Source organism: Siphateles boraxobius, unplaced genomic scaffold (genome assembly GCF_051911475.1).
Source record: "Siphateles boraxobius isolate OS27281-9 unplaced genomic scaffold, OSU_SipBor_1 9, whole genome shotgun sequence".
Lineage (NCBI taxonomy): Eukaryota > Metazoa > Chordata > Actinopteri > Cypriniformes > Leuciscidae > Siphateles > Siphateles boraxobius.
In genome coordinates this window covers 21,893,984-21,913,877 of record NW_027509219.1, presented here as the reverse complement: position 1 = coordinate 21,913,877, position 19,894 = coordinate 21,893,984, and the positions used below count along the sequence as shown (strand labels likewise).

Here is a 19,894-nt window from a genome sequence, read left to right as displayed (position 1 = left end):
GTACATACGCTGCTCACTTTAACGTTAATAAAAACCTTTTCTACTTTACCTCTCTGGATCTTTGGGGAATCTATGAAATGCTAGTTGATTGGTTGTACACTGGTAGTTGTTGCAGTTGATGGCAGAACACTGTTTTCTTTGTTTCCAATTATTTCCAGACATAATGCTGTACAGTTGTGCTAACGGTAAAACCGTTGGTTCAGTCCAAAATGGCGTCAGCGCGATCGCAGCGCCATCTAGCGATTGTTACCAAAACTGCAACAGAGTTTCACCTCTTGTTCCTTCTATACTATTTGCTTATTGCACGCACAGACACCAGGGAAAACTTGAAACTCAAACCGGCAGCTGATTCCTGTGGATACTGGATAGCATCATGTCCAGAAGATGCTGTACTCTACAATGTGAAGGTAAAGCCAGTGTTTTTTTCACTGCCCAAGGACGAGCATGTGAAGAATCAGTGGTTAAAATTAATCTTTACCACAATGCCACAGCAGTAAGTTATAATCCTAAACTTTTGCTGTGTTCCCTTTATTTTACTGATGACTGCTTCTGAAATTTCGGAGTTCAATGGAGGATTCGCAAACCGCTTGCTCTCGAAAGGCGGTGTTCAAAATACTTAGTTCTCTTACGAGAGTATCTCTCGTACTGCGTAATATCTTACGCTATGGGGAAAACCTCTTTTCCACGAGATATTGAGGCCAAAAATTATCCTTAATTTTGAATTAATGTAAAACGCTGTGCGGCAGCACGCAGACATAGGCAAGACGCGCCTATTGCGCGCCTATTGGCTGCCCTGCGGCAACAGCAGCAGCCTATCGAGAGAGGCCATGCGCGACGTGATACCCAATGGGGGCGCTTATATATTGTATATATTCACAATATATTGACCCGCGTTCTGTTTTCTATCATGCGTCGTGCACGTTTGCGACGTGCACGGAAACGCACCAGGATTTGATAGAATCAAGTTTTGAACTGTATGCAGTAACTGTTATATTTGCTGTTCTATTTGCAGTGCATTGAGCACAACATACACATTATGTGAATAGAATAGCCTACTGTTCCTGTATTCTCAATAAAAGGCAAATTATAAACATTTTTGTTGATTAATTTGAAAGTTAATAGATATCATGTAAAAATATCGATTATTGAATCGCATAGAATTGAATCGTATCACGGGGAATTCTGAATTACCGAAAATAATCGAATCGTTGGCTTCAGAAATCTGTATCGTATCGAATCGTCATGTAGGCTCCGATTTACACCACTAGTCGATTGTGCAAAAAAATGTAGTGAAGGTGCCCACGACACAGTGCCCACAAACACTACACAATCCGTGTCCCACGGTTTCTGTAAAAACGAAACCAACACACATTCAGTCAGCACAAGCCGACGGTGTTCTCAGTGCAGTGAGTGTGCCCGCTGTCCCGCGCCCACATTCCCTCACAGACACGCTCAACCCCAGGGGGTTTGTCCCGCTCGCTCTCTCTCCACAATCTGTCATAGAGAATTCAAGCGCGACCAGGTTGCCTCCCGTGATCGTCGCGCCCCCCGCCTCACACACTGTAAACATTGTGTTTATGTCTCAGCACACCGAAGCTCTGTGGCCGCCGCTATGCCGCGGCCAGAGCCCGGATTTCATTCTACCTCTAGCTATTCACGCAGATGCGTGGGCAAAGCTTCCCGGGATATCAGAATGGGTGTTGAACACTATAAAAAGAGGCTTTTCGCTGCAGTACGCTCGACGCCCCCCCCCCCCCCGCTTTTATACGGCGTAAGTCGAAACCACGGTAAACAACGAAGTATCTCATCTACTTCGAGCCGAAATAGCTAAACTACTGAGCAAAGGGGCCATTGCACCTTTATCTCAGAGCGCAGGGGGGCTATACAGCAGATATTTTCTGGTACCGAAAAAAGATGGGGGTCTCAGAGACCCATTCTAGATCTACGGCAGCTGAACAGAGCGCTTGTGAAGCGCCAGTTCAGAATGCTGACAACCAGGAAAATCCTCGCGCAAGTTCGCCAGGGAGACTGGTTTATGTCAATAGATCTGAAAGACGCCTAATTCCAAATACAAATAGCGTCACGTCTCAATTCTTGAGATTCGCCTTCGAGGGCCAGGCATATCAATACACAGTCCTGCCGTTCGGCCTGTCCCTAGCACCCCGTACATTTACGAAGTGCATGGACGCGGCTCTCACACCCCTGAGACTTCAGGGCATGCGAGTCTTGAACTACTTGGACGATTGGCTGATTCTAGCTCGATCACACTCAGAGCTCATAGAACACAGAACCACATTACTCGAGCATCTCGAGAATCTGGGTCTCACAGTCAATTGGGCGAAGAGTTCGCTGTTTCCCAGACAGAAAATTTCTTTTCTGGGAACAGTGCTGGACTCGCTGTCTATGACAGCACGTCCGTCGCCGGACCGCGGACTGGACATTCAGCGCGCCGCAAAATCCTTCCGCCGCGGCTCTATAGTCCCGCTCAAAAGGTTTCAGAAAATGCTGGGCCTCATGGCCTCAGCATCTTCGGTACTTCAGCTGGGCCTGCTTTGCATGCGCCCACTGCAGTTATGGCTGAAAGCACGAGTTCCACCCCGGGCATGGGGTTTCGCCTCAAGGTCGACATGGAATGCGTTTCGGCTCTGGAACCTTAGAAAAAAGCCGACTGGTATCAGTCAGACGTGAGTTTGTGGACTCCCTCGAGTGTGAAGGTGATGTCCACGGACGCCTCCATCTCGGGATGGGTAGCGCTGCTCAAGGGCAGGCCCTCTCTCGATAGGCTGCTGCTGTTGCCGCAGGGCAGCCAATAGGCGCGCGGGCCGTCTTGCCTATGTCTGCGTGCTGCAGCACAGCGTTTTACATTAAAGCTCCGTTCACACTACACGCGACCAAGCGACGCGATACCATTCATTTCAATGGTGAGCGGGCGACTTCCGGCGACACGCGTGACAGCGACCGTTGGCGACCGGATGGGGCGTGTCTGGCGACGCGACAAAGTTGAGATCTGTTTAACTTTATGCAAATGAAGAGCGACTTTCGGGAGCGACTACCAATCGGAGTGGAGCGCACATGATCCTTCTCCACATCATCGGATGTCATTCATAAAGGCAACCAGTAGTGGGAACGCCCACTAGCGACCTCATCGCCAGCCACTGGCGACATGCAGCGACAAAGTGGCTTGTAGTGTGAACGGGGCTTACATTAATTCAAAATTAAGGATAATTTTTGGCTTCAATATCTCGTGGAAAAGAGGTTTTCCCCGTAGCGTAAGATATTACGCAGTACTCGTTCCCTCTCTAGAGCGTTTTGAGTTTTATATTGTGTAGGTCTCCTGCTTCTGGCTAACTCATCATGTTATCACAGTCTTACAAAAATACTTCTGCTAATCAGTTGTGGGCCACTATAACCTAAACTGTGTCTATCAATGCAGATTGTTTTGAGAGATTAAGCATGGAGCAAGATTTGTTTTACCAAGGTTTATGTTTCATCAGTCATTCATGCTAGAGCTCGGCTAATGTATGCACTGTGTTATTGATACAGTTCCCACATGTTCACCGCAATAAATTAGAAAAATACTCGGTAAATAAATATGTACACGTAAAATAATCGGTTTATTGATGGACATGCCCTTGTTAATGTTGATGGTAAGGAATTACAGTTGCATAATGTAGGCTAAGTTACCTCAAACTGGGTAGTGTATCACTAAGAAACGTCGTAATTGCGATGGAGGTTCGGGTTGAATGAATAGTTCTTCCAATGTTTCCTCTTCGGATTTGCGCTCGGATTTATATGGTAAAATCGATGTAATTTGTTCGTTACTGTGTTTACTAGTTTACACATGAGTTGACGGTGTAGGAAGCCCCAGGACAGGACAAGCAGAGCTGACGTTGTTATGGCAATGGGCGTTTTTGTTTTTGACGCGCGCTGTACGCTGTGCCCAATCGCAACAGACTGAGCTGTCTGGCCAATCAGAGCAGAGTAGCTGGCGGAAAAAGTGATTCATTTCATATCTATGGATTCATTTGACGAGTCGTTTAAGAATCATTGAAAATGTGGTGATGTGCAAATGTATATTATTAGAAAATTAAACAGTTTTTTGACCTTTGATGCATGTAAACCTTTTGTAGGAGACTCCAAAACAACATTAGAAAACTTTAATATAGCATTATAGGGGCCATTTCATTTTTGAGACTTCTATATTATTTAATATTTTTTATATTCTATATTTGTGTTTTATATTAATTGTATTAAATGTATACGACAATATAGCCTATGACTAAGTAGGCTACAGTGGTGGATTAAGACTCGGTGCGGTGCAGCCTAATAATAGTTGTTGATGTTTGAATTGTATTTCAGAGCAGTTCGTGAAAACAAGAGAAACATAATTTATGTAACAACCTAAAAGTCAGTTCCAGATCCACCTTCCACACCAGACTTCTCTCGCAAATGGATTGCTGTGTACTAGCATATTATGTGTTCTTTTCAGAATTAGGTGCATTTCTAAAACGTTGCAAGGACGCGTTGTCATGATAAAAACGTTATAAATACGTTTCTGCAACGTTGTGAAAAAACGTATAACGTCACGTGAACCCCTCCTGCGTCTTCAATCTACGCCTTTGTTATTGTAAGAGGTTAAAAACATACACATATTATATCGTTAAGGTAGCCTACTATGTTTTAGGGCTAAATAAGGTACAAATGAAGGGTACTAACACAGCTGTTGTATCCATAAAAGTTGCCTACATTTACAGAGAGTGCATAGATTCCAATAAGAAACTTTTTCACATTCGATTTACTTTCCATTCACATTCAATTTGATTCACATTTGAATGTGAATTTAATGTGAATCGAAAGTAAATTGAATCTGAATTGAAACAAATGTGAATTTACTTGAATCATATCCAATGTGAATTGAATGTGAACCGAATGTGTATTGAATTGAATGTAAATCGATTGTGAAATTAATCGAATGTGAATTGACTTGAATCATATCCAATATGAATTGAATGTGAATCGAATGTGTATTGAATTAATAACATGGTTAAAATAGTTAATACCTATTTCAACTAAATATGGGTTAAAACGTCATACAATAGCAGCACACATTGCAAAATATGTCATAGCAACAACAACATGTGACTGGAAAATATATGCAATTTAAATCTCCTACATCTTGACACCATTACTGTTCAGAATCAAATTTAGCAGGTATTTCAGCTCTAATTTTTCTTTTCCGTTTACAAAATTTTTAATGATGACAACATTCCAAAAAACATTCTAGACTACAAAAAATATGGCAGTGGTAGGATTCTGTCAAAAAGTCCTGCAAGTCAATTTAACTAAAACACATGCGCAGAAATGTCACTAAAAATGTTGGAAATATTTCTGCAAGCTCTAAAGATAATAAAAAATGAGATGATAATATGTTAGGTGATTAAGATAAATAATGAATAATAAATAATTAATCATTTAGGATAAAAATAAGATAACTAAACAGGATATATGCCATAGGCCTACTACAACACTTTTTTCCCTCTAGCTCGACTATGTTGGTTGGCTCGACCCTGCCCCTGGATGAAGCACGTCATGAATCACGTGGACAAAACCATGTCTTATGCAGAAACCAGGAAAGGGAAAGAAACTTTGACAACTTTTTGAAATTCGTCTGGGGACTACAAGGACTATACAAGGTAATCTTTCTGAATCTGACTTATTTTTCTGCAGTGCAACAAAGTCTCAGTCTGCTGCTGCTCCAAAAGCCGCGTTTCATAATATTCCCGGGGGTTTGATTATTACCGCATTTTCTGTCAGTTGTAACGGTTCTTTGATATGGCCGCTATTGATGCTTTATTTGCAGAAGATGATGAGCGCGTTTCAACTAGATCTCAGCCCTTTGAAAGAACCACTGGCATTCATCCGTGTATTAGAATGGGTACGTGCTTTTCAATTATATAGTATACTTTTGTTTTGAGCTTTTCTGTGTAATTACATCAAACGTAATAATGAAAAAGAAAATTAATAATCAAAACATTATTTACATGCGTGGAGTGACGCCATTTTTCAAACTTCTGGCATATATATTTTTTAGTTTTAACGTTCCTACTCACGGTGTTTATATGACTATTGAAGTTGACTGCCTCAAGATAAAGTGTTTATAAACAATTACTGCACTGTCTTTGTAAATTTCTTTTGGTAACGTTACTATGTACCATGCATGTAATCCAGAGGGTCACGCATTCTTTTTTTATTGATATTTTTGTTAACACTTTACAATAAGGTTCATTAGTTAACATGAATAATACTTCTTCAGCGTTTATTAATCTTAGTTAATACTAATTTCAAAATGTAATAATACATTATTAAAATCAAAAGTTGTATTTGTTAACATTATTTAATGCACAGTGAACTAACAATGAACAGTTGTATTTTTATTAACTATCAATAACAAAGATTAATAAATACTGTAATAAATGTATTCCTCATTGTTAGTTCATGTCAGTTAATACATTAACTAATGAACCTTATTGTAAAGTGCTAGCATATTTTTTTATTATTGCATAAGCGTCATGCCTGATGCTCCTTGTTTTAAGTTAATGGTCGTCAGATAATACCACAATACAGCTTTTGACATATTAAAAAAAGTGTTTTGTGAAAAGGATTCTATAAAAAAAAGAGGAAGTAGACAGTAATGAGGACATGTGAATATAATGCTTTTTTGTGTTGGTAAATATTTACATTTCTTAATATGCTGGTCTCACGGCTATGAAATCAAACGCACAGTCGCACACTTCCTTTGGTTTCCACTTGAACCATATTTATTCATTAATTTATTAATTTCTTATATTCTGTCTTTTCAGATATTCGCCATTTTTGCTTTTGCCACAACTAGTGGTTATTCTGGCGCTACCAGTTTCAACATCCAGTGCAACAGCAGTACCAGCCAAGAAATAAATGCATCCTTCAGCTACCCTTTTAGGTAAGCAATTAAAATACAAAAAAAAACTTCTTGTTGTTTTAGAATGTCTGCCTTTTCATAATTTCCTTCTTCATTATACTTTGATACAAAGGCTCAATACCAACAGTTACCAAGTCCCAACCTGCAAACAGAGTGGAACACCGTTTAAAACCGCACAACTGACTGGAGATTATTCATCTTCAGCTGAGTTCTTTGTAGCTGTTGGAGTTCTGGCTTTCCTGTACAGCACAGCTACTCTTGTATTGTATCTGTTTTACCAGCACCTCTACCGCGAATCTCCTCGCGGCCCCATTATTGTGAGTGTGTATTGGTTCAAGTTCATGTTGTAGCTATTTTAAGAGTTGTGCATGTCTGTGCATTCTTAAACCTCCTCTCTGTCTGTGCATGCCTTTAAATTCACTTTCATATTCAATGGCTAACTCAGACGTTCACGCTTTTGTGCGAGAAATGAAATCCAGCGCCTCAAATTTTCTTGCCTTCAATTTATTAGCCTATTCAGTATTATGCAGGATTTCAACATCACTAGTTTGGAGAATTAACTTTTGTGAGCTATTTTTGAACTGTGTGTGGGGGTGTGAAGAGTTTCACTGTTGTGTAAATGAAGAAACAGAGGGGAGGGTTTTTCTGACAACAGTTGCAAGTGTCCTGGGGATAATATAGAACATTAGTCTTTAGTGCATGGATGAAATAAATTGGTTTTATGAACAATATATATATATATATATATATATACATACAGGTCCTTCTAAAAAAAATTAGCATATTGTGGTAAAGTTCATTATTTTCCATAATGTAATGATAAAAATTAAGCTTTCATATATTTTAGATTCATTGCACACCAACTGAAATATTTCAGGTCTTTTATTGTTTTAATACTGATGCTTTTGCCATACAGCTCATGAAAACCCAAAATTCCTATCTCAAAAAATTAGCATATCATGAAAAGGGTCTCTAAACGAGCTATTAACCTAGTCATCTGAATCAACTAATTAACTCTAAACACCTGCAAAAGATTCCTGAGGCTTTTAAAAACTCCCAGCCTGTTTCATTACTCAAAACCGCAATCATGGGTAAGACTGCCGACCTGACTGCTGTCGAGAAGGACATCATTGACACCCTCAAGCAAGAGGGTAAGACACAAAGAAATTTCTGAACAAATAGGCTGTTCCCAGAGTGCTGTATCAAGGCACCTCAGTGGGAAGTCTGTGGGAAGGAAAAGGTGTGGCAAAAAACACTGCACAACGAGAAGAGGTGACCGGATCCTGAGGAAGATTGTGGAGAAGGACCGATTCCAGACCTTGGGGACCTGCGGAAGCAGTGGACTGAGTCTGGAGTAGAAACATCCAGAGCCACCGTGCACAGGAGTGTGCAGGAAATGGGCTACAGGTGCCGCATTCCCCAGGTCAAGCCACTTTTGAACCAGAAACAGCAGCAGAAGCGCCTGACCTGGGCTACAGATAAGCAGCACTGGACTGTTGCTCAGTGGTCCAAAGTACTTTTTTCGGATGAAAGCAAATTTTGCATGTCATTCGGAAATCAAGGTGCCAGAGTCTGGAGGAAGACTGGGGAGAAGGAAATGCCAAAATGCCTGAAGTCCAGTGTCAAGTACCCACAGTCAGTGATGGTCTGGGGTGCCATGTCAGCTGCTGGTGTTGGTCCACTGTGTTTTATCAAGGGCAGGGTCAATGCAGCTAGCTATCAGGAGATTTTGGAGCACTTCATGCTTCCATCTGCTGAAAAGCTTTATGGAGATGAAGACTTCATTTTCAGCACGACCTGGCACCTGCTCACAGTGCCAAAACCACTGGTAAATGGTTTACTGACCATGGTATTACTGTGCTCAATTAGCCTGCCAATTCTCCTGACCTGAACCCCATAGAGAATCTGTGGGATATTGTGAAGAGAAAGTTGAGAGACGCAAGACCCAACACTCTGGATGAGCTTAAGGCCGCTATCGAAGCATCCTGGGCCTCATTAACACCTCAGCAGTGCCACAGGCTGATTGCCTCCATGCCACGCCGCATTGAAGCAGTCATTTCTGCAAAAGGATTCCCAACCAAGTATTGAGTGCATAACTGAACATAATTATTTGAAGGTTGACTTTTTTTGTATTAAAAAAACAATTATTTTATTGGTCGGATGAAATATGCTACTTTTTTGAGATTTTGGTTTTTCATGAGCTGTATGCCAAAATCATCAGTATTAAAACAATAAAAGACCTGAAATATTTCAGTTGGTGTGCAATGAATCTAAAATATATGAAAGTTTAATTTTTATCATTACATAATGGAAAATAATTAACTTTATCACAATATGCTAATTTTTTGTGAAGGACCTGTATATATATATACTCACACTGAAAACATTACTATTTTTTGTTTTTGAAAGAAGACTCTTATGCTACATTTATGTAATCAAAAATACATAAAAAACAGTAACATTGTGAAATATTATTAATATTTAAAATAACTGTTTTCTATTTGAATATACTTTGAAATATAATTTATTTCTGATATTATTATTATTATCAATGAATAGTGAAAGAAGTATTACAGGTTCCAGAAAAAAATTAAGCAGCACAACTGTTTCCAACATTGATAACTGAGTATCAAATCAGCAATTATTTCTGTAGGATCATCAACACTGAAGACTGGAGTAATGAAAATTCAGCTTTGCTCCATAGAAATAAACTATATTTCAAAGTATATAAAAATAGAAAAATATATATATATATTATATTTATACAATATTTTAAATTGTAATAATATTTCACAATATTGCTGTGTTTTTTTTTATCAAATAAAGGACTTCTTTCAGAAACATTAAAAAATAGTAATGTTTCCACACTTTTGACCGATACTATATATAATAAAATAATAATTTATTATGTGTATATACAGTATACAATCTACATGTTAATATGTATTTACATGTATTACTCTCCTTAGGATCTACTGTTAACTGGGATCTTCACGTTTCTCTGGCTGGTGTGTTCATCTGCCTGGGGAAAAGGCCTTACTGATGTGAAAGGGGCAACCAGTCCAATTACACTTGTGTTATTAACGGACGTGTGTAAACAAGCAATAAACAACTGCACTCCTGGGCAAACCCCCAGAATGGGCCGCCTCAATTCCTCAGTGGTAATGTATAGCAAAATACTAAACCAATGACATTATACAGAGATGGCTGAATAGACTAACAGATGAATTCAAAACAAATAAGGTTAATGTGAATTTATGAATCTTCATAGATCGTTGGATTCCTCAACTGTATCCTGTGGGGAGGAAACTGCTGGTTCCTTTACAAGGAGACGCCGTTACACAAACCGACCAATCAGCAAGAGGGAACAGGACAGCCATAATTAAACATCAGGTCATATACACATTCATCAAGCAGGTGTTGCTGCAGTATTAAAGTGGTGCTACATAGCAACGCGGTCAACTGATGTTATGGGTCTACCTGGCGTGACTTGTCACAAATGCACACCAAAGGTTTATCTCCCAATATATTCAAATTTTTGCATAATAATGCACACTACAGCAAAGCTGTACGTTTAGAGTAGGTACAAGGGCCCCTTATCATAAACCAGTTTGTAAGATGTAAACTGCATCTTTAAAATGTTACATTTCTTTACTGTTCAATTTCTATATTAGTTAAACTTGTTACATGAACAAAATGTATGGAATGTTTTGACTCCTGTTCATTGACATATTTTGAATTGAATATATAACTTGAATTCTTGAGTTGTTCTGATGTTCCCTTTTTATATAGCAATTGAGGATGCATCACTGATCTATATAATGTCATTATATAGATCAGTGGGATGCACGAGTACTACATGAGTAGCATGGTGCTGTTGTGTTTAATTTCATCTCATCTTACATTTCCACTGTACTACTAATTTTTTAATTGTCCTTTTATTAAATAAACTGTGTGCCTTATAACAACCTATATTTAAGAAATGTTTACACCAAAACAGGCAAGACTGTTGTTAAAAACGAATTGACGATTTTTTTGTGTGTGTTTAACAAAGATAGAGGCTTTTTTAAAATAAAAAAAATCATGTTTTGCTATTATTGTGCTTTGACTATTGTGTACTTCTATTTTCAGATAGGTAATTTACATATGAAAATGAATTTCTAATTCTAGTTTACTTATGCAAAACTGTATAAATGGCAAGGCATCTTCTTCATTAGACGAAATGTAAAATCTTATTTAAATGCTCACAGTACAGCGTTATGGTGAATTTGTGCAGCTGTTGATGTTGTGGGATGTTTTATAAACGAATTTACATATGATATACAGGGGAAAATGGTATTTCCAAAAGCAATTCGTTTCGATAGTTTGTAGATATTAGCATGAAACTATCAAAACGAATTGCTTTTGAGTCGGATCTTTTCAATGAATCATTGAACAGCTTCACAGTCATCTGATTTGAACGACTTGTTCACGAATCTAACTGAATCGATCTGAGCAGAGCACGTATCGATTCAACAAGTTGTCTCTTTCTGAGCTAATAGTAGTAAAGCGTTTGACTGATTTCCCATTAGTTTAAAGTTACTTTAAGGTTACACCACAAACAAAAACCTTAAATTCTAATCTCAGCTAAATGAAACAATTTTGAACCTGGCTTTTATCGAATGTTTAGATGCCTGTGTTGAATGATACAAATATAGTGTATATATAGTGTAATGATACAAATGAGTGCATATTTAATCAACCTTGGCTAATTTGCATATGGAAACATTTCCTTGTAACACAGAACTATTGCCTTAATGTGCTGCGATTAATCAACTGTTCTATGTAGGCTAACGTTATATGTCTTCATTGTGTGACCGTTTTAACAGCACGCATACGAAGAAATAACGTTAACAGCAAAAGCAATATGTGCCTGTTTGGGACGTCGTTCTTTGAAACCAACTCGCAGAAATTAGTCAACTTCCCATCGCTAGCTACGGTAATCCGCCGTGAGCGCGCAAGATGACGTCGCAATGCGCTCCCGTCGTGATGGTGGCGGGTCGTGCACGCGCTAAAACGGTAATGGCTGCCCTAGATCGGCGAATTTCCATCCTTGACTTTGTAGGGCAAAGCTGGACCGCTTGGATCGACAAAACGAACGTATCTACATTGGACGGTGAGTAAAACAACGTCGAGCCTTCAATACTTTCGGTTGTAATCGCTTCAAACGAGCACAGGAAATGGATTTGTTTGAAAAGAGCAAACCCCGGCCACCACGACCCAAACAAAGGCCCCGCCGGGTCCTAGCGCCGCCCGTGTTGCAGCCCGACAAACGGTACTTTCGGAAAATCTCCCAGGTCCTAGCGCTCCGTTTAGCCGATGAATATTCCCTTTCCTAAAATTTACATTCTTGACAATGTGATTGCAATGTGCCTGAATTGATTTTGTATGTTGTCGTGTTGGTTTGAGGATTAAAGACAGAAGATGCGGCTCAGTATGTCATCTAATGTGAATGTGACAGCCAGAGCCAGCGCGACGGGAAGTGAAGGTGGAGACGAGTCTCTGGCCACTAAACTATCAAGATAAATAAACCTCTTAATCCATTTACACACTTCCAGATGTATAGTTGTTCTCTTCGCCGCGAGAACATGTCATTATTCACATGCAGTGTTAGTATCATGATTAAACGCTGGGCTGATATTTCCTTTTGCAATTGCCAGGAACGGTGTCAGTTGCATCTTCACATCAAACTGCCCGTGTTCTCACTTTTCTTTACATTACATCTATTTATAGAACACTGAGATGGTCTTTCATCATCTGTCGCACTGATCACCTGATTAAAAAATAAAAAAATGGCATTTCTTATGTATATGGTTTATATAATGCAGGAAATGACCCACATTAATGAATGCAGTGAGCTGGGGCCATTAGAAATGAGAACATTAAGCACGGTTGCTTTGATATTTGATAGATGTGTCTAAGCCAGTGGTTCTCAACTGGGGGGCCTCAGCAGACTTTCCATAGAAGAGCACAGGAATGGCCCCATCCTGAGCTTGACCTCAACCACTTTCACAATTGTATAGCCCACCCTGGAAGTCCAGCTGGAGCTGGATGTGACTGAAAATGAGTTAAGAATAATGTTGTATTAAAATAATTAAACTGATTTAAATCGCTACAAAAATGGCTGGGAAAGGATGTAGACCAACAACATGTAAAGCAATGGCACCACACCCACGTCAACGCTGGGGTTCAAATTGATGATTGCGCCAGTGCAGTCACATAAATAATATGACTGAATATGAAGTATGATAGTACAGTACCAATGATCTCTCTGTGAAGGCAGAGACATTTTAATGCTGGAAAACAGGACAGAATTTTTTTTTTTTAAAGACTACAAATCATAGACTAGTTAAAACCGGTTCAAATTCGTCAATCCATCCATCTGGAATTGAGAACCGCTGATCACCGAGGAGACACTTCATTCAAATGTACTTTGAGGTTTAATTTCCTGTGTTGATGGTCTGTTTGTTTCACTGCCTCTTTTAGGGTCTTCTCTGGAAGACTGCAGCAAAAATGTGAAGAAACGGATGGAAACTATGACTCTCAAGAAAGAGGGTGAGGAAAAGTTTGTTAGGCTTGTGATTCACAGATTGCATTGATGACGAATGACAAGATCTTGACATTCAAAGTAAAATCTTGCCATTCGTAAAAAAGAAAAATCTTCTTCCCCTCACAGATATGTCAATATATGGCCACTGCCCAGCACATGATGACTTCTTCCTGGTGGTGTGCAGCCACTGTGGGCAGGTCGTGAAGCCACAGGCTTTTGAGAAGCATTGTGAGCGACGGCATGGCCCCTTCAGCAAGCTCTACGGTACACCATCAAACTGCTCTCCTGACCAACCCCAACATGGGACACCCCCCTCCCAACACTGCAGCCCCTGTGAGGGTCAAGACACCAGGCACCAGGGGGCTGGACCCCCACGAGTCCCACCACCTCATTCTCTGCACCAGAGACGTTCCAAACCGCAGCGTGAGGGACCCAGGTGAGAAGGAGGGAAGTTCAGTTTAACTTGATATTTCACATCCACTGTTTATTTCAGTGTCATCTCGTTTATATTTCAGTCTTCAGCATGTGGATAAAATTTCCCATGGAACCCCTCCATCACCTCCACATTTGCCCACCCCACCAAAAAAAGCACCTCCATCAGCCGAGAAACCAATCCAGAAGAGTTTGGATTCACACGCTTACCTGCATGGACCAAAAACATACAGCAGAACCTACAAGAAACTCCTTAGTACGTCTTTGATGCAACCCATAATATTATTTTTTTCCGATTTAAACTTCAGTAGCAAAATTGAGTTTTAATTATGTTAGTTCTGTGAATCTGTTCAAATGATCCATTCAAATTGATTCAGAATCTGCTTAAATATATTCCATGTAAATTAATTATCATTTGTCTCCACTTTGTCATGTTCATGGAATTATCATGTAACATTAAGTTTTAATTAAAATATTTTAGTAAAAATATGCACTACCAATCAAATGTTTTGATGCTCACCAGGGCTGATTTCATTAGATCAAAAACACAGTAAAAAGAGTAATATTAATACAATTTATTTTTTCTTCTTGATAGAAAAGCTAAATTTTCAGCATCATTACTCCCGTCTTTAGTGTCACATGGCCCTTCAGAAATCATTCTGATATGCTCATTTGATGCTTAAGAAACGTTTCTTATTTTTATCAATGTTGAAAACAGTTGTGCTGCTTAATATGTTTGTGGAAAAATTGATAAATAGAAAGTAAAAAGCAGCATTTGTTTGAAAGAGAAATATTTTGTAACATTATAAATGTCACATTATTTATTAATTGTGTCCTTACTGAATAAAAGTATCAATTTATAAAAAATAAAAAAAACTGACCCCAGACTTGTCAAAGGTAGTGTATGTAGAAAGAATCTTTTTTTATTAGTATGTATTGGTATAATTGATGCATAAATTATTATTCATTCAGTGTTAAAAACATACTCTGACTGTATTTTACTTGTTCCTTAAATATTTCAAATCTACTTGGTAACAGTGGTTGCTTTGGTTGAAACGTTGATTCCTCTTGTTGAAACCAATTTGTTTATTTCAGAGAAAGAATGTGACTTTGACAAGCACTGTGGGGTGATGGATCCTGAGAGAAAGAAACTGTGCACCAGACTGCTGACCTGTAATGTGAGCATATAGTCAATATACGGAAAAAAAGCACTCTAACATACGTATTTGAGTGCTTTTGCTTTCAACTCTAGCTGTCATTTCTCTTTTATTTCCTCTGCCGCAGATTCACTCCATCCATCAACGACGGCAGGTTGTAGGGAGGCATAAACCCTTTGACCAACTTGTAATGGAGCTGAAGATGAGCTCAAAGCCTCGAGAGCGCCCCCCTCTGTCCAGAGAGGTCCCCGATGGAGGCTCTGTCCGCCGTGAGACGCCTGCGTGTCAGATTGGGCCTCTGCACTACAAAAGCCAAATGACTAACTCTTCTATTCTCAGGTCTGTGCTTCTGCTGCTTCCTGTAGCTAAACATATTCCAGTGTACCTGGTAAAATGAGCAAGAAAGTGAATTTCAGTGAATGGAGACTGAAGCGTTCAAGCTTATACGATACGTGGACAGGTCCTTTATCTGAACATGTGTGTTTACAGGTCCATGAATCCATCAGAGGGTGTTGTAGAGATGAAGGACGTGATGCGCTCTGAGGAAATGCCGGTGGAATCTCTCTCAGCCAGCCTCTCCAGTGAAGAGAGTGATGGGGAGAACCGTGAGGAATTTGCTCATCTGCCAGCTAGTACCTTGCACCCCAAGCCCCTGGGTGTAAGTCTTTCCCTTCATATCTACGTTTAAGCAGTTTTTTAAACTGCTACAAATCCCGCAAAATCTATGCGTAAATGTAAGAGGGTGTTGATAACAAAGGTTACACAAAATACATAGTTTCATTTCATAATATCACATTTGGAGAAAAATGAACCCATGTTTGTCCCCTCTCTCACGTTTTACCCAGCTTTGCACCTTCGGGGCACGTGTACTTGGCCGTAGTGTCTTAGCGTTCGACCGAAGGCTGCTCCACCTGCGGTCAGCTTTCAGTGTCATGATGGAGCAACACCTCAGCACTTATCTGTGGAAGTAAGATGCTTTACAACTTCAGGCTGATGCCCTTGTGACATTCATAATGCTTACTTTGTGTGTTTTCAACACCGAGCTGAGAAAATCCTTTTGTATTTTCCTTATTTAATTCAATGTCATTTTTGTATCACTTTACAATAAGGTCCCATTAGTTAACATTAGTTAATGCCTTAACTAATATTAACTAACAACGAGCAATACAATTGTTACAGCATTTGTTAATCTTTGTTAACGTTAATAAAAGTTAATAAAAATACAACTGTTCATTGTTAGTGCATGTAGCTCAGGATCATTATCTCAATCATTAACAGATACAACTTTTGATTTTAATAATTTGTAAGGAAATGTTTTAATTACCATTAACTAAAAATGCTTTAGAATTATTTTATCAATTTAATTAATGTTAACTAATTGAACCTTTTAGTAAAGTTTTACCATCATTTTTTCATTGCAAATACATTTATCAGCATAATAAATTTATAGATTTTTTTTTAAATAAATACCTATTATAGTATTTATTAATGTTTTGAATTAGCTTTTATTATTATAATTTATTATTATAATTTTATTTTTATATGAATTATTTCCATATAGCTTACATTTTTTAGTTTTATTTAAACGGTTTAATTTTAGTACTTCAACTTATTTCAGTTAGTTAAGTTTTTATCTTATTCTAATATCTTTCATTACATCAACATAAATTAATTGGAAAGAAACTGATTGAAAAATACATTTCTGAATATTTTTGTATTTTATTAATTTATTAATTCTTTTTTTATTACTTTATTTTCTTAAAATTTTAATTATAAAATTGGTTGCTTTTAAATATGTGTTAAGGAATGTTCTTTTTCCTGTGAATTTTATTTGTTGTAAGTAAACTCTTTTATCTGCAGGAAACTCCCTCAGGTGTCAGAACTATGCTCTCATCAACCCCTAGTCACCACAAACACTTATAATTCCCATGATGCCACATGCGGCTTGGTACCCGTCCGCAGCGCCTCTACTCTCAGGACAAGCACCTCAGGACAATCACAGCCCACTAACCTAACAGCCGCCTCCAGACTTCCAACGAAAGCCCAGATACCCTCAGGCCCCGGCCGGCAACGTAACCCTGCGGGTCGGACCAGCAAACAGGCTTTGCAGGCGAGTTTCAGGGAGCTTCAGGAAAGTCCTACAGCCAGTAAACGGCAAAAATCTCCCAAAGTGGACAAAGACTTGCCTGGAGAGTCAAAAATCCTGTTTCTCCCCCACCACAGAGACCGCCAGTCCTCCTTGACTAGAAATGCGATTTCTTCACCCCATGGCCCGTTCAATGGTGCTCTCTCACCTGGCAGCAAAACACGCCCTCCTGAAATGAAAGGGTTGCTTAAGCAAAGTCCTTCCCACATATCCCCTTCTCCCTCCCCAGAGTCTGATAAGGGAGGGGCCTCAGGACTCAATCAAAGGGCTATTGGGAATGAGCATAAAGGGCCTGGCAGGAAACGTAAGACCAGCGGTGCCTGTCCCCCAAAAAACACATCATATGCCCCTAAACCCAATGTCCTCTCCTCTCTCTCCCAGACTCACTCCAGCCGGGTGTCCTGGGGTGGGGATGGCAGACCAGGATCAACCTCCAACAGTCTGCCAAAGAAACTGGCTGCACAAACGGTATGTTTATCACATTTAACAGTAGTTTAAAAGTCTAAAATGTTTAACTGAAGGTGCATTTAGTAATTTTATTTATTTATTTTTTTGTTGCTTTGGCTGATATGTTGTCTTGGACTTACACTGACATTATCAATTATCTACTTTCTCTGTTTGTCTTAATTTCATCATGTAATTTTGGGAGAAATATGGAGATACAGCCTTCCCTAGAAAACATGTCTTAAAAGATGACCCTAAATATGAATAGAAAAGTAGTTTCCTTGAATAGTTTCCTTGAATAAAAGGAATTTAGGCCATTTTTTCAACATTTTACTGTACGGAGGGGTGCAGTTATTTTATAATTTATATACTATTTGTATTATAATACAGCACTGGTCTCTCTCCCGTCCCAGGTGTGTGGGCTGCTCATATGTGTCTCTCTGCCAATCACTAGCAATAGAGACAGTTGTTAGCCATCATTTTCTTGACCTTCTTATCACCGCTCGTCTCCGCACTCGTTTCCCCCACTGCAGACTTTGCATAACCACGCCACCCTTGCCACCGTACTTATTTGTTTTTTTAATACTCCTATATAGCTTTAATTTATTTTTATTTCAGTTTTACGAATATTAGTGCTTTTAATTAATTTAGTTGCCAAGGCATCATTGCAAACTTTCTATCTAAATAGTTTTTTTACTTCAGCTTTTTTTAATTTAATGGTATAGTTCACCCAAAAATGAAAATTCTGTCAACATTTACTCACCCTCAATTTGTTCCAAACCTGTATGAGTTTCTTTTTTCTGCTGAACATAAAAGAAGAATATCTCTCTTACCGGTACTTTAAACTACATTTTATGTAAAATATTTATTAATTATCTATATTTATTTATCATATTTACTGTGTATGCAGTGAAAAACTGTAGAAATGGTAGAAACGGCAAAGAAATGGTTAAGAAAGATACATTTTAGCAGTTACAGCAGCTACCCAAATTAAATTGCTTTTATTAGGCTACTAATATGATTCATCTAATGTGAGTGCACATGATTTTAAAATAACTATTGATTTCTTTAGTCAAACACTTGATGAAGTGATGATGAAACATACAGAGTGTACCTTTAAGTGGTTGTAGCATGTGTTTTTAAGTGTTAAATAATAGTACCAATGTATAGGGGTCAGGAAGCTCTTGGTAGACACATACTACTCTGTTAGCAAAATACATTTCTTTAAAGTTGTTGAAGAAAACTGGCTACGCTTACTTTTTCAACACGGCAAGGATAAAAATACACCGTGGTAGAGAGAACAAGTATGGGAAGTCACAGATTGATAGTCTGTTAAGATGAATCATCAAGGTTTAATTCAGCACAGTGGTTGAGTCTCGGCTCTGAATTTAGATCTTTTCCTGACCATCTGCTCTTCTTTTCTCCCAACAGCCAAAGCTTCTTCACTGAGGGAGTCTGCCTTAAACTCCTCCAGAAGCACAGGCTTACTGCCATGTATTTGCCACAGACTTTATGCACAGGATGGTGAAAGTGTCTGAAGTTCATGTAGGAGGACGTGCATGTATGTATGTATGTGTGTGTCTGTATTTTGTATACTGAATTTCTATGTGAATGAATGTATTGATGAATGACCTGCAAATTAATATATAAATACCTCAAGACCTTCTTTATGCTGCTAAATGGACTGTCAGACTCTGAAATAAATATGCCAATGCGTTTCTGTTGTCTTGGTCCTAATGAATTGAGCTGCTTCATCTCACCACTAGATGACACTAAAAAGTTAGATACCCCCATTTTACACAAATATGTCAAAGGGTCAACATTTTGTTGTTGCGTGGATGATACAGGGCTTGTACTTCAACATGAAGGTTTTTTTGTTTTGTTTTTTGGTTAAAAAAAAATCTGTATTTGTGGGACGCCTGACACGAAGTTCATCTCATCCCACCCTCAGGGCAAGGGTTTAATTCAGAGTAGTCCATTCATGTAACTATATCAATAATACATGTCCTGTATGTATACATTTAGCTGATCCCTTGTTAAAGATCTCAGTTCAAAGATTCTGTATATAATGTGGATATTGTGTAAGTAAGCTAATGGTTCCTGCATCTACAAAATGCACTGGATAAATAGTGTTGACTAAATGTACAGTAAACTAACATGTTTCTGTA

At 38.8% G+C, this 19,894-nt stretch overlaps 2 protein-coding genes across 2 annotated transcripts; both read left to right on the top strand.

Moving 5' to 3' along the window:
* The first annotated feature begins 362 nt into the window (after positions 1 to 362).
* sypl2b (synaptophysin-like 2b) lies at positions 363 to 11,055 on the top strand. Its single transcript, XM_077222742.1, has 7 exons — positions 363 to 407; positions 5,543 to 5,693; positions 5,861 to 5,935; positions 6,861 to 6,979; positions 7,071 to 7,275; positions 9,928 to 10,119; positions 10,230 to 11,055. The coding sequence occupies exons 2-7, from the start codon at positions 5,550 to 5,552 to the stop codon at positions 10,338 to 10,340; spliced, it is 846 nt and encodes a 281-aa protein (XP_077078857.1). The 5' UTR covers positions 363 to 407; positions 5,543 to 5,549; the 3' UTR covers positions 10,341 to 11,055.
* Positions 11,056 to 11,906: 851 nt separating this feature from the next.
* atxn7l2b (ataxin 7-like 2b) lies at positions 11,907 to 19,444 on the top strand. Its single transcript, XM_077224121.1, has 10 exons — positions 11,907 to 12,113; positions 13,484 to 13,552; positions 13,674 to 13,983; positions 14,063 to 14,235; positions 15,075 to 15,157; positions 15,264 to 15,475; positions 15,626 to 15,794; positions 15,982 to 16,103; positions 16,997 to 17,750; positions 19,158 to 19,444. The coding sequence occupies exons 1-10, from the start codon at positions 11,960 to 11,962 to the stop codon at positions 19,173 to 19,175; spliced, it is 2,064 nt and encodes a 687-aa protein (XP_077080236.1). The 5' UTR covers positions 11,907 to 11,959; the 3' UTR covers positions 19,176 to 19,444.
* Positions 19,445 to 19,894: the final 450 nt, after the last annotated feature.

Bases quoted from the DNA above. Each gene is read 5' to 3' on its own strand.
- sypl2b (XM_077222742.1), top strand. From the start codon at position 5,550: ATGTTGGTTGGCTCGACCCTGCCCCTGGATGAAGCACGTCATGAATCA. The intron at 7,276-9,927 runs GTGAGTGTGTAT...TACTCTCCTTAG, and splicing joins CTCCTCGCGGCCCCATTATT to GATCTACTGTTAACTGGGAT. The intron at 10,120-10,229 runs GTAATGTATAGC...GAATCTTCATAG, and splicing joins GCCGCCTCAATTCCTCAGTG to ATCGTTGGATTCCTCAACTG.
- atxn7l2b (XM_077224121.1), top strand. From the start codon at position 11,960: ATGACGTCGCAATGCGCTCCCGTCGTGATGGTGGCGGGTCGTGCACGC. The intron at 12,114-13,483 runs GTGAGTAAAACA...TGCCTCTTTTAG, and splicing joins GAACGTATCTACATTGGACG to GGTCTTCTCTGGAAGACTGC. The intron at 16,104-16,996 runs GTAAGATGCTTT...TTTTATCTGCAG, and splicing joins CTCAGCACTTATCTGTGGAA to GAAACTCCCTCAGGTGTCAG.